This window comes from Macrotis lagotis, chromosome 2 (genome assembly GCF_037893015.1).
Source record: "Macrotis lagotis isolate mMagLag1 chromosome 2, bilby.v1.9.chrom.fasta, whole genome shotgun sequence".
Lineage (NCBI taxonomy): Eukaryota > Metazoa > Chordata > Mammalia > Peramelemorphia > Peramelidae > Macrotis > Macrotis lagotis.
In genome coordinates this window covers 168,322,316-168,336,407 of record NC_133659.1, presented here as the reverse complement: position 1 = coordinate 168,336,407, position 14,092 = coordinate 168,322,316, and the positions used below count along the sequence as shown (strand labels likewise).

The 14,092-nt window shown below is 38.3% G+C and overlaps 1 protein-coding gene across 9 annotated transcripts in view; it reads right to left on the bottom strand.

The window, feature by feature from the left end:
• The window catches only part of ACACA (acetyl-CoA carboxylase alpha), a 277,310-nt gene that overhangs the window by 23,433 nt on the left and 239,785 nt on the right, over positions 1-14,092 (bottom strand). For all 9 annotated transcript variants that reach the window (XM_074223508.1, XM_074223498.1, XM_074223501.1 and 6 more), the window contains 5 exons: positions 12,650-12,746; positions 9,293-9,389; positions 8,717-8,852; positions 2,035-2,212; positions 3-115 (listed from right to left, as the gene is read on the bottom strand). In XM_074223508.1, coding sequence (XP_074079609.1) covers positions 3-115; positions 2,035-2,212; positions 8,717-8,852; positions 9,293-9,389; positions 12,650-12,746 — 621 coding nt within the window. The remainder of the gene's footprint in view (positions 1-2; positions 116-2,034; positions 2,213-8,716; positions 8,853-9,292; positions 9,390-12,649; positions 12,747-14,092) is intronic.

Here is a 14,092-nt window from a genome sequence, read left to right as displayed (position 1 = left end):
ACCCAATCGCTCGGCCAGGCGGATGTAGACTGGGTCCACTCGACGCATAGTTTTCACCAAATCCTTTCTGCGGAATTTGATTTCTACTGTCCCCTCTGGCTCCAGAACAGATCCTCTGATCAGAAAAAAAACAAAAACAAAAACTGAGTGAAATTTTAAAGAGGAGACAACAGAATTTTGCTGGTCACAAAATGTGGATCGGGAAATTCATCATAGTTCTACCCACCCGTGGTTTAAAAAAATAACCTTAGGGAGAAAGACAGGCACAAGAGAAATGTATGAAGAAGGATTGGCAAAAAGCAATTAAATAATTTTCATCACAGTGCCAGCTCAACTTCCATCTCAAAGAAAGAAAAATGTATATCCCACCAACCACCCACCACTAACAAGGGCAAAATCAAATAGTGTGAATTTCCTGAACCAAAAATGAAACCAAATATGAGAGAGACCTTTGCCTGCTCTTCCCATGTGTCCAACCTTATGCATACATGCTCGTACACATGCACTGTGATAAGGAACCAAGATGCATCTAGACTGTATGAGGAGGCTTCAATGTTAGTCCATTTGCACACAGAAAGAAGGGAAAAGAAACATTGATGACTCTCCTTCCAGAGACTGCCAGAACCCTGATCAGACAGATCCTGGGCTAACAGCAGGTAAGCCATGGAGTGGCTGCTATAACAACGCACCTAAGGGAACACGTTGTACTTCAGGATAACACTAGCTTAAACAGTACTTTTAGTATTAGGCTATCTATTACAAAACTCAATAGACTGAGACCTAAATGTGCCAGGCAGCTTGTCTGAGATTCAATATGAAATTGGGGTTAAAGTCAATATTTTTAAGTACATACATTCTCACTTTATGTAAGTGGACCATTCAGCAGACTTCTATGTAAAGTGATTTTTATGTAATATGAATTTGCCTGTAGATGTGGGGAAAGGATGGAGGAACAGAGGCAAAAAGGGACTTGCACTTGTGAAGGGAGGGGGCCAGCACATAGTTCAGGAACACATGGGGCCCAGGGACAGAGATGCAAAAGCAGGAAGAGGATCACGCAAGGGTGGGGACAGGCATGCAGGACCCAAATGTGGATGACAGAAGAAAAGTTGGACACATGGGCGGAGCACACAAAGGTCTCTTTCAATGCTGGAGGTCTCCTGCCCCTGATTCTGTTCCTCTTTTACTTGGAGAGACTGTTTTTTAAAATGGATTTTGTGATTTTACAGAGTGCAGAAGTGGAGACAAAGTACTGTGCAGTAAAGCTAACAAGGTTTTTTTGGGGAGAAGGTGGAATGTAGATTTATCTTTTAGAATTCTTTATGTAAAGCTGAATTTGTGTAATGTGAATTTAAGAAAAGTAAGAACTGTTAATCCTAAAATGTGGAATCTTGACATTTGAATGCCCTGATGCTTTACAAGCAAGACTAACTTATAAGTCCTCAAGGAAGAGTTTTAAGGTAAGGAAACTGAAGTTTGGGACCTTTTCTGAATGTGTGGAAGAAATGGAGAAAAATCAATGCTCCTATGCTTAACAAATTTTCAGAGCAGTAGGGAATTAGAGGTAACATGGATTTTTAAGGAGTCAGAATTTCAGGTCAGAACATCTGGATTGAAATTCTATCTTTGTCATTGACCAGGTGAATTATCCTGGCCTTGTTATTTAATCCCATCCCCAGCCTCAGCTTCCTCTTCTGTTTACTGAAGAGATTTTACTGATGTTTAAAATTTTTGTAACTCATAAAATCCTATGAAATTTAATTTACCAAAAGTATCAGAATGTTCTCTCCCACTTATCTGAGTGTTAAAAACTCAATCTTTAAGGAATTTAGAAGTCTCAGAGTCCACGAGTTTTCAATAATAGGATACAGGAAACGAGAAGCTTTGGGCAGCCAAAAGAAAAGGGAAGATCTCAACTAAAGGCTTGGAATGAGAAAAATTTCACTAATAATTGACATTCAGCATTTCTGTTAATAGCTAAATGTTCCTTAGGAAAAGGAAAGTCTATAGTCATGACCAATAGTGAAGAAGTACCTGCTTTCCCGGTCAGCATACATTTCCATGTGCCGGGGGTTAATTGTGGGATCAATAACAACCCAAGACCCTCCCCGAAGTTCAGCCTGGGGAGGGATGTAAACCATCACTGGTTGAGAACATTCACGTAAACCATCCACAATATAAGCTCCAAACTTCAAAACCTGGTCATACATATCTGTGGAAGATAAAAAAGAGAAATCAAATTTTACTCTCAAAACATCATTATAAGGACAGCTAGGTAGCACAGTGGAGTCAGGAGGACCCAAGTTCAAATATGACCTCAGACACTTGGGTGACTTTGGGCAAGTCACTTAACTCCAATGCCTAAAAAAAAAAAAATCACTGTATCAAACAACTATCTTTCCTAGAACATTTAAAGACATAAAGGGGTAGAATCAGGGAAACCTGAACTTAAACTCTGCCTCTCCATATTTAATAGCTGTGTGACTGTGAGCAAATCATCTAATTATCTTCCCAATAACAGGTCTTTAAGATATATAAGTTAGAGATGAGTTGTTTATCTGCCTTTGTGGAAGATGCTCCCATGCAAGAGTCCTTCACCCTTATGAAACCAAATAATGGAAGAGCCCAAAAAAAAGGAATATAAAGACAAATGCATGTTTATACAGAATGTTCAAAGTCTACCCCTTATAGGAAGTCTTCCTGATTTTTTGCTTATTGTGTATCCTTTCAAGATTTGATATGCAGACTTCACATGTTTTTAAAATATACTGCTTTGTCATTCATTTTAAGTTTTTGTGTAAATGTGATATTTTATCTTTTTCAACATAATATAAACTTCCTGAAAACTGGGATTTAATTTCCTATTCTGAATTCAAAAGTTCACAGATCTGGAACTGGAAGGACCTCAGGTCATGTAATTCAACACCGTCATTTTGCAGATGAGAAAACCAAAGTTCTGATATGTCAAATGATTTGCCCAAGGTACTTAGTGACAAAGGCAGAATTCAAATCCTGACTCGAGTTAACACTGCAATGCATTAGTGGCTGAAGTATTAGGAAAACATTTTGACAGCCTACTATCCTACTTGTCAATGTGCACTCTGAAGTAACTCCCAAAATATGACTAACAATATTTAAAATATTTGTATTTTAATCTTAGGAATTTAAACATTTAGCTCTTGAAAAGTGCTTCCTGGAAAAGTGACAATCTTAAAAGGATAATCAGACTGAATATCCTTCCTCACCTTGTAAAAAGGAAAACAGTATGACCTACCCAAGGCCAGAAGCTTATGTCAGAAGCAGTCCTAGGGCAAAAGGGACCTCTCCCCGAATAAAGTATGACCTTGGAAATGAAGGTCAGTCTGTCATAGTTTAACATTTTATGGACTTTTCTTCATTTCTCAGTTCACTGAAGTCTAAACACCACTAAGTTTCAGTTTTATGATTCCAGATGTTGGACTGTATGTCAAAAGCAATATTTTAAGAGGAAAACACCAGATCTTTTCAGATTTCCAAATAACAGAAACAACAGATAACAAAACAGAAACAAAAATCTGGGTTTGGCAAGAACACGAATTGTTGAAATTCTATTACAAAAGGATATTCTGAAGGAATATAACACCAATCAAAACAAATTGCTCATTATGATTAACTGGCAACTTAAGGTATGGCCCTGAGCAAATAAAAACCTATGCACAAATATTCTCAGCCACTTCAATGCCCTTCTTTCCTTTTCATTAGCCAGGTTTTTGAAGATTCAGGGAAATTCATGTCCTCCCCAACATTCTAAGCAATCTTATTGAAAGACTATTCCCTATGTGGAATCTAGATATGTATAAATGGTCAGAGAGGAGACAATTGTTTTCAGAAGGAAGAAAATATCTAAAAAATTTATTGCTAATTATACAACTGCTCTATTACAAAGAGCTACGAATAAAGTGTTTTAAAGTACTTTGCACTAATTCTGTGGTGATGAAAATAATTGCTTGATTCAAAGTATTTTAAGTAAATTAATTCTTTAGCAGATATTTCTACTAGCACTACATCATAAAATAATTGTGTAATTAGCATTACATTTGTCAGTGCTGCCAAGAGTATATCCCTAGAACAACAACTGAAAAGAGTGGTCCTTAATGGTATCAATGGAGAGAGTAAAGAGAAGGCAAGGCTCAAAGGAGAGAAGATAAGAAAAACCATGGGACAGAATATATTTGTCTGTGTGGTTGTATATAGATACACAAACTTGTGCAAAGGATCTTATTGTTAGACAAGACAACAGACTAGAGTTATCAGTAGTTCTCTGTTGTCCTACACTGGACACAATGATTAAATTAAATGATAAGATTGGCCCAGGAAGCAACCCTGTAGAATCAGAAATGGTACTCTCAACCAGGCTCCCTATGCCAAGGACCCAGTGGCAATTCTTTACCCAATGTCATTGACTTTTTTTCCCAAGGTCCAGAATTGCTAAGTTGCTATGAAAAAAGAGAAACCAAAGTCCTCAGAGATCTACCCAAGATGTCTATGCTTTGTGTGTGACAGAGAACCCCAACTGCTATGCAATCTGACAGTTACAAGGCCCAAAAAAGCAATAGGACTATTCAAAAGAAACCATTATTGTTAGACTAGAAGAGACTTGGCATGGTTCAAGCAATGCCATCACTTCCAGAACCATAAATTTTAAAACACAAATCAAGAAGCAGTTACAAATAATCTGATATATAATTATGCCTAATCTTTCCACATTAGAATAGAGCATATTTAAGAGCCAGAGCAAAGGTACAGCAAAGAGGAATTCTTAAGAATCTAGGATGGGAACTCAGTCTGCCAAATTTTTAAAGTTACATTCAAGCTGAATGCTGTGGGGAAAAAAAAAATAGATGGAAAAGACTGATGGATCTCCCCCCAGAGACACAGGAGTTATGTAAGCTCAGGTACACTACACAGAGAACAGCCATACTTCCCAATGGCATGGAAGAGCCTCACTTTCAGTCTTTTCAGTGTGAAGGGACAGCCTAAAGCCTTCATGCTTACAACAATAGTGATACCCACACGCATTAAGCGAAGGAAAGAAATGGCCAGCATCTTTCTGTGTTTCCACAGTGCCCTCATACCTTTGAAAAATGAACAGATCTCATTGGTCTGGGCTGGATTACCAGCAAGATACTGGAGACAAGCTACATACACATAATATTCCTCATGAGTCTATTAATGTTAGCCAGTACCGTATTGCAATATCCAAATAATCAGAGATTTAAAACAAGCTTTCATTCCAGTTAAAGTTTTCAATAAACATTTTTTTATTGTTATTTATAACCTGTCCCAGGAAAAAATAATAAGTATAACATGAAAAGCCAACTGAGAGTGACCCTGTAGCACCAGCAGTGAAGCAGCTTAATATCACTGGGATTTGCATCCTATCAAACTATTCATGCTGAGGCTGGGACCCTGGTGCTAATTTCTAGTAAATTTCACGCTTGATGTCTCCCTGTTGTGGGTCATTGCCGGTTCGTCTAAATAAACTGCTTCCAAATGGCTCTTCCATCTAAATATTCAGTCAGTTTTTATAATTTAATTTTGCATTATGCTGAATAGCCTTCCGGCCAGATAGAACTCATTGGAAAAAAAGCCCCAATACCATCTTGATATGCCTTTATTTATTTATTTATATTTTTACTGCTTGAATTAGACCTCCTAGGCCGACTAGTAAAGAGTTTTTTTTTTCTCTCCACTAATGTCAATTTTCAGCATAGCAAGAGCTGTCTCTAATCTTTTCCTACTCATTACACACAATTTTGGAGTCATTTTACCCACAGTGCAGTCGGCTCCTGGCTGTGTGTTTGTGTGCACTGAGGGATGGCATAATTGTTTATTTTCCCTCCCTGTATAATCCCCAGTCAGTATTGAAACCAAAACTGCAAACATCTCCCCAAGGGACATGGAGTGACGAGAGGTTCTCTGCCTAGTTCCCTTTACATGAGATAATATGGAGAAAACATCCTAACCTGTATGTAAATATAAAAGGTGCTATTCTTCTGCCTCCTACACTTCCCTTGGTCTCTGCACTCTACTCTTGCACCTTCCCCAAAGCTTACTTGTAACAAGTGATGTGGAAATGCAAACAGCAGTGCTTCCATTGTAAGGCTCTAACCCCAGCTCCAGTTGGTGAATCTGAAACTAAACTCTGCAAGAAAGAGTTGGCTTCAGCCTATCTTAGGCCAAAAGCTCACTTCTGGATGCTGGCTATCTTGTCTGATCCATCTGTCCGCAAAACTAAAATCAGCTGTTCATCAGCAAAGGTGAGAAATGCCCATAATTGGACATTATCACATTGATAAATATGCTGAGAGGAAGAGGGTAGGAGGTAGGGATTAATTAATTTCAAAGGGATTAAAATTGTTCAAATTCAGGCCTAAGTTTCAAAAATCCTGCCAACTGTGCTAGGGCAGACAGTCCAAGCTGAGAGCCGGTCAAAGCATGAAGCAAAAGAATGAGAGGCTCTGTCCACAAGTGGCACACCAGAATGGACTTAGGGTTATTTACTGATTATTTACTAATACTTGTACAGCATCCATGAGATTGACCAGAACAAGCTTCATCAGATGTCAGAAAAAGTGAACTATCAAAATTCCAAAGGGTGAATTCCATCCAAAGTGATTTAGTAAGCACCTAACATATAGCAGATACCAGTATACATTCTAGGTAATCTTGTCCCATAGGACTATAATTCAATTCTTCTTTTTTTAATTTCTTAAAATTTATTTAAAGCAATGGGTTAAGTGACTTGCCCAAGGCCATACAGCTAGGTAATTATTAAGTGCCTGAGGCCCCATTTGAACTCAGGTCTTTCTGATTCCAGAGCCAGTTGACCCTAGACCCTAAACCCATGTTTCATCCTCACACCCCATGTAGTCACTCACCCAGACCACCTTGTCACCTGCCTGCTACACTATTAGCTGCTCCCTGTAATCCAATTCTTGATCAAGTGAAAATTCATGCTCAACAAACTGAAGAATTATGGTTTAAAAAGAATGGTGAGCTGGTGCTTAAGCAATATCCTTAATTTATCCCAGTACAACCATCAATTTATTCCATTTTTTTTCTTTTGGGGGAACAGCATTTCTCTTTGGGGAAGGAGGTAAGAACAAATAAACTCTCACAAAGACCATGCCTTCCCAAGTAAAGCATAGGGTAGATATGGCATTTCTTCAAATAAAAAAATTGTCCTCTGCCTTACTTGCATAACCACCTCTGCTTTCTGCTTGGCTTTCAAGTGTGTTTTATTTGGATTCTGCCTGTGCTCTAAACCTATCATCTGTACATATCATAATTCCTCAAAGTTAAATTAAGTATAAATTAAATCTATGTACTTTCCTCTATGGCCTCTATATAGGCATCAGGCCCATATTCTCACTAGGTAGAAGGATCCCTATATTCTCTCTATATTCATCTTCACCCTCACATCCCATCTGGTCATACATTGAAGACATCCTGCCATTTGCTTGATGCCATTGTCTAGTTTTTCATCACTTACTTGGACTAGTACACTCTACAAACCTCCAGAATCCATGCTCCAAGTTGCTAGGGAAGTGAATCCACTTTAATTTGAAATGCCCTTCTTGGGGCCTAGTCATTTGATTAATGACTGATTGGGTACAAATCAAGTCATTTTCCTATTATATCAAGTTGACCCCAGACCCTACATGCTTCATCCTCACACCCCATGCAGTCACTCACCCATACCACCTTGTCACCTGCCTGCTACTATACTAACTATCCTCACTCTCTACCCATCCTCCTTGCCAACTTTTTGCTCTCAGCATAATAATCAGATCAATCAAACCACTGCTTCTGGAAAGGTCTTATAAATTCACTGCCATAAACATCCCTATGATTCCTGAGATCTAAGATCTCTTTCCTGGTCTCCATTCCCCTCTAAGTATTATCTTCTCTATTAGGATGTAATCTCCTTAAGGGAGGATTATCTTGCTTTTCATATTTATATTTGCAGCACTTGGTACAATGCCTGCAACATTTTAAGTATTTAATAAAAATGCTTTTTCTTTCATATTTACATGCTTGTAATATATTCATTAGAAGAATGATCTTTATCCTATAGATACTCAGAAAAAGGTGGAACTGGTCAATCATGGATTAATCAACTTTCACAGAAGGACAAAAGAGAAATATAAGGGCTGACTTTGTGACAATGGTGAGACATGCTGGAGTCACAAGCCTAGAGTGACAGTAAAATAATTATTGAAATATCACAATTTTGCCACAAAGAGTCTTTTTGTATGGAAGCCATTTAATTCTTCTAATCAAATAACTATTCAGAACCTTAATGTGATAACTTTCCCAAGATCTACTTTTATTTTGTTTGTTTTTTACAAGGCAATGAAGTTAAGCCCCAGGTCAGAGAGCTAAGTAAGTATTAAATGTCTGAAGCAGGATTTGAACTCAGGTCCTCCTGATTCCAGGACTGTGCTCTATCTACTGCTCCACCTAGCTATCCCTATACTTTTAGAAGCAAAGGAATAGGGTATAACAAATTCTTTTAGTGTGAAATGAAGGTATTATATCTGAAATGCAACTATGAAAGCTGAAATCAAAGCTGCAGCAGCACCAGATATGCTCACAATGTCCTCAATAAGTATTCTTCAAAGTTCCCAAGGCTCCTCTGGCATAAAGTCAGAGTATCAGTAAAGGAGATCACCTTTCATTCCACCAGAGAAGCCTCTCCAGTTGGCAAAGATCATAAGAGGAAGTCCCTCCCGGTTGAAGTCTTTGATCGCTTGATAAGTCTTAAAAGCAGAGTCTGGAAACCAAACCTGTCCTGCCTGTTGAATTATCTGTTGGGAAAAGTCAGAGAGGGAAATATTATTAAGGACACAGTTTGAGAGGGAGAGTTTCTTTATGGTGAATCAAGCTTTTACTAATAAAAAAAGAGAACTGGAATTGGGATAGAGGGAATATACCCCACAAAATCAAGGACCTTAGCTTTTCTAAAGTTATTTCCTCACAGTAACCCTGTGAAGTAGTCAGGTAAAGTATTATTAATCTTCATGAGGCAGATAAAAAAAAAGAGTGAGAGAAGTGAAACACTACATTGAGCTTGTCATCCGCTATAGGATATTAGGAATATTGAACATCTAAGGCCCCCAATTCTTCGCCCCTAAAAAAATTGGTAGTCTGCAAAGTCTCAATTGTGGTTGTAGGTTATTCCTGAAGAAAGTCATAACTTTAAGCATTCCTCCACATAGACATACAGTTGTCCCAGAGATGACCCTACCTTGGCCTCAGAGTCCAGGTTGGCAGGATCAGCAGGGATACTGAGCTCCACTGTTCTAGTTTCTACAGCAACAACTCCTACAGGTATTCCACCTAGCCTGAAAAACAGAAGAGGTACAGAGGAATACACACGTTACCCTTCTACAGCTAGTTATTTATTTTTCCATCCCACATCAAAATTGGGAGGGGGAGGGAAGATTACAGAGCGGGGAGGAAGAAGGAGACAGAGAAAAAGGGAGGAGAGAAGAAGGAAAAGAAGAGTGAAAAAAGGGGAGAATAGTGTGGAAGGAGAAACAAATAATGTTAACATAGTGGGAAGAGAAAATCTGGCTTTTTTAGGGATCTCATTGTGAGGCCTGGAGTCAATACCAAACAGTCATAGAGAAATTAGAGAGAACACAGAAAAGTCATGGAGTATTTTCAAAACTCCTATCATCCCAAAATTAGCCATAGTAAAAAAAAAAAAAAAAAAAAAACCATCTACGGACTTCTACCCAATGAAAGAAAAGCAGAACAGAACAGTTCTGGCCGAAATGAAGCAACTGACAAACCAGGTTCTTCTCATCTAGTTTCTCAACTATAATCCTCTGCAGTTTTGTCTTAAAAATGTGTCTCTTTCAATCAGAACAAATCTGGATTCCTAGGAGAGATGAGACTATATGTATGGGGATTAAATGTATGGGAAGGTAGTAAAAGAGAAAGAAATAGTTGGAAAAATCCTAAACTTCTCCTTCAACTTGGAATGAGTAGATGTAACTACCAGAGAAAGAGAATCTTGGTTGCAGGAGTTGTGTCTGCAGGTTCACATGGGCAGATTAACTTAAAATACCTGAACAGAACTTCAAGGTCCCTGCAGCCTCTTTGCATTCCTCCAACTTGATCCTACTCACAAAGATTATCTGGTGGAAACCCAGGAATGATACTATGGGGTACAGAGAAAGATAATCCTATAGTAGGGGAGAAAACCTTGACTTCTCAAAAGGTGGTTCAATTTTTAGCTCTCACAGTTCCATTCCTTAGGGGTAAGGTTGGAATGTGTTGGTTTTTCAATCCCCACAGACTGCCCATTACAAACTTTTTCAGGAGAGGTTCTGGCCATTATAATGGCTACTAGCAATAGATTTCTGTTATCCCAAAAGACTTGTTGGGGACTAGGTAGGGACCACTCACCCCCTCCCTGTCACTTGCCTGTATCAAATCAGATGCAAAGCACTCCAGACAGCCCAGACAACGAGCAGGAGGTACACAGGAGGGTTTGGAAATATTCCTATTCCCAATGATTAACAATCCAACTGGAAACTTGTAATTGCAAAAGCCACCCTAAATCGGTAACTTATAACTTATATATTAGGGCCCATGTGACCTAATAAAGAACATCTTTATCCGAGTATTACAGTTATTTATTGAACTTGAAAACAGCTCAGAACAACTTCTGTTTTCCATTATACTTCATATAAATTTTATCAGGCTAGCACATGAAGATGCTACATCTTGTTTTATAGTGTGTCCCTGGACAAGGTGCCATGGAATAATAAAAGACAATTTACAGCCAATAGCACACATATTCCAAACATACATACCAAAGATGAGTTTTGGCAGCACTTACAGTAACAATCCCAGAAGAATACATTTATATTTATTTTTTGAAATGCCACTGCTTTTGAAAGAAGTAAGCTCTATTTGTTTTTTTAATATACTTCAGAGTGTGTGTGTGTGTGTGTGTGTGTGTGTGTGTGTATGTGTGCGTGCATGTGTGCATGTGTGTGCAACACAATGAAGCCCCGAACTTGTCAAATATAAAGGAAGGGAAAAAGTGTCAGAATAGGGATAGCTGTAAACAACATGAGCTAAATGCTATCTCTCTCAAGATGTTTGCTCTAAGGGAAAATTCTGTTGTTTTCTTCAAGCACAATAAAAGAGATGAAACCTTATTATCTGCTTTCTATAGGAAGATCTCAAAATCCTTTACACTGACAAGCTCTTGGGGTTCAACACCTATATTTTCTCTCCAGAGAAGAAGACTTAGCAGAATAAACTCACTTAGGCTCTCAAAGAGCTGATGACATAGTAATGGGCACAAATGACACATTGGACTCTTGAAGCAAATCTGGGAGGATAACAAGAAGGACTGATTTTATTTCTGTGTTTTTCTTTTTCTCTCCTTGCTATAATCTTCACTAAATCCTTTAAAATGATTTACCTGGCCTGCAAAACACCTGTTTGCCACGATGAGGTAGGAGATTTTAAGGAAATCTGGAGTTGTGAAATTGTGAGCTTCATTATTCTCCATAACCAACCCTGAGTCCTTCAAACTCAACACACAAGACCCTGTCCACGAGACTCAGCATCTGATTGCTCCTTGTTGCTACCAGTACGAGGGGCACTGCCTTGCTGGGCTAATGGAACCACAAAACCTAGAATTATTTTCAAGGTTGGAATCTAAATCTCAAGACAATGTGGCATGTTGGAGAAGCTCGAGCAGTTGCCACTTTCCACAAAGATAAGGAAAAATGATTGCTCCTAAGAGAAAGGTGAGCTCCAGATGCTGGTCTCCAGGGCAGTGTGTCTCAGCAGTGCAGAACTGGATTAAAATCAGGCTTGGCAGGTGCTAGTTAGGGAGCACTGCAGATTATTCCATGCAGGGAATACTGTCAAGCAAACCTCTCCTTAGAGCAGGTATTAAAATTTAATAGAAATTTCAATTTCCCCACTTCAGAAAGGTAGGTATCTCAACAACCTACAACTTCTCGCACTCACTTCAGTTTTTGTTAAACTTTCTTTATAGATCAAATCTGATTATAGAGTCAAAAATGAGGTTACTTTGTAAATAATCTTTATGCCAGAGGAGACTTCTCCCAGGAGTCACAGTTACAGGCATTTAATTCACCTGTGGCCTTCTTCTGTATCCCCCCCGCCTTTTTTCATCTTATGAGGTTCTAGATTTCCAAGATCAATATCAGAAGCAAAAACTTCATCTGAATTAGAAAAGCAATGTCCTGGGGAACCAGTGCTCAGTTAGGCTACTTGGTAGCCTACATGAATCAGAAAATTTAGAGCTAGAGTTCTTACCTAGAGTCCATGGACAGATTTGGAATGGGGCAAGTCTATGAACTCAGAAGGGAAAAAAAAAAGACATGAAATTTAGCATTTCATTCAATTATTTAAAAACATAATTTTGGGAAGGGATTCATATGTTTCATCTGACTGACCAAGGGATCCAGGACACACAAAAAAGATTAAACTCCCTATTTTAGATAAAAATAGAAGTATCAGTAAGAACATCTGTATAGGAATGTTTTTGTTATTATTTTTGTTTGGTTAATAATAAAAAACATTTACCAAGCAACATATGTCTTACCGGGCTCTACCAACCACAACTGTCTGTGCCCAAGGCTGCATGATTTCAGAGAAGGAGCCATAGTCAAAGAATCCACTCAGCCACTGACCTTTCTGAGCTATAAGAAGGAGAAGATAGAATATTAAAAAAAAAGAAACACCAAAAATTCCAACACAAGAATTTAAAAACTGCATTTTGAGTTTGCTTTTTAGATTTCATTTGCAAAGATAAATTATAATACATGTGAGCATTAGGTTGCTGAATGTTCATCTGCCTTCAGACATCATCTCCTATTTCATTTGCTAGTCTGCATAAAGAGAGTCATTTATCAGCAGAGGCATCATTTATTGTTAAACGATGGGGTTCAGATAGCAGAGAAGAGTTTGCATGCTTTTAAATAAATAACTTGGTTTTCTCAAGACACCACAAACATTTATTTGTCAAAAGGCAGCCAAGTCATTAAATGTTTTCAAAATGCCTATTTCTATTTTAAAATCTACCTTACAATTTTAAGTTCATTGATTTTTTTTTAGGTTTTTGCAAGGCAAAAATGGGGTTAAGTGGCTTGCCCAAGGCCACACAGCTAGGTAATTATTAAGTGTCTGAGACTGGATTTGAACCCAGGTACTCCTGACTCCAAGGCCAGTGCTTTATCCACTACACCACCTAGCTGTCCCGCCCCCCATTGATTTATTTTAACAGAAAGCTGAAGATGGTCACTTAGAAGCATAAATGATCAGATGATGTCAACACAAGGCAGTGAATTTGGATAAAAAAGGAAAGGTTCAAATTTCCAGTTAGAAGAATTTATTCACTTTATTTATAGCCAACAAGTATATCTAATCTACAGAAAAGGTTCATTTCTCCTTCCTGCTTGCTGACTGGCAAGGAAAACATAAGAGACAACATGAGCACATTTAATGCCAATATTCCTTTTGGAACACAGGATTCCCTTCACTAGCAAAATATGTTATCTTCAGCATCTCAGTCCAAAGAGAAAACTTTCATTCTACAGGTTTCTGCATTAGACCAATCCCCTATAAAGCTTGTGCAAATAATTGTTTTCCAGATTGTCCCCTCAGCACGCAGTTTTCTCAGTGACTGTTTTAATTTGAACATGGCCCTCCGCCCCCTAAAAACCCAAGTCCAAAACCAATTAAAAGTGGAGATCCGAGCAAGCTAACCTCTGCTGACTTAAACAGGATGGAGAGTGTTTTATCAGGACCAAACTTGTAATTACTGTGTTCTACATTCCTTACCTCCATGGCCTCAGTGTAAAATGTGATCATCCATTTCAAAATTATCTCTCTATCGTGAGCCCAAAGCTGATCGTTTAGATTCTGGTCTCGTGTTGAGCGTCAGTTTGAAGAATATCACGGCACTATCTCCTCTAATAAATGGCTTTAACTTTTCACCTACGAGATATCTGCTTTAACTTATCATGGGGAATCATCTGCTTTCTTT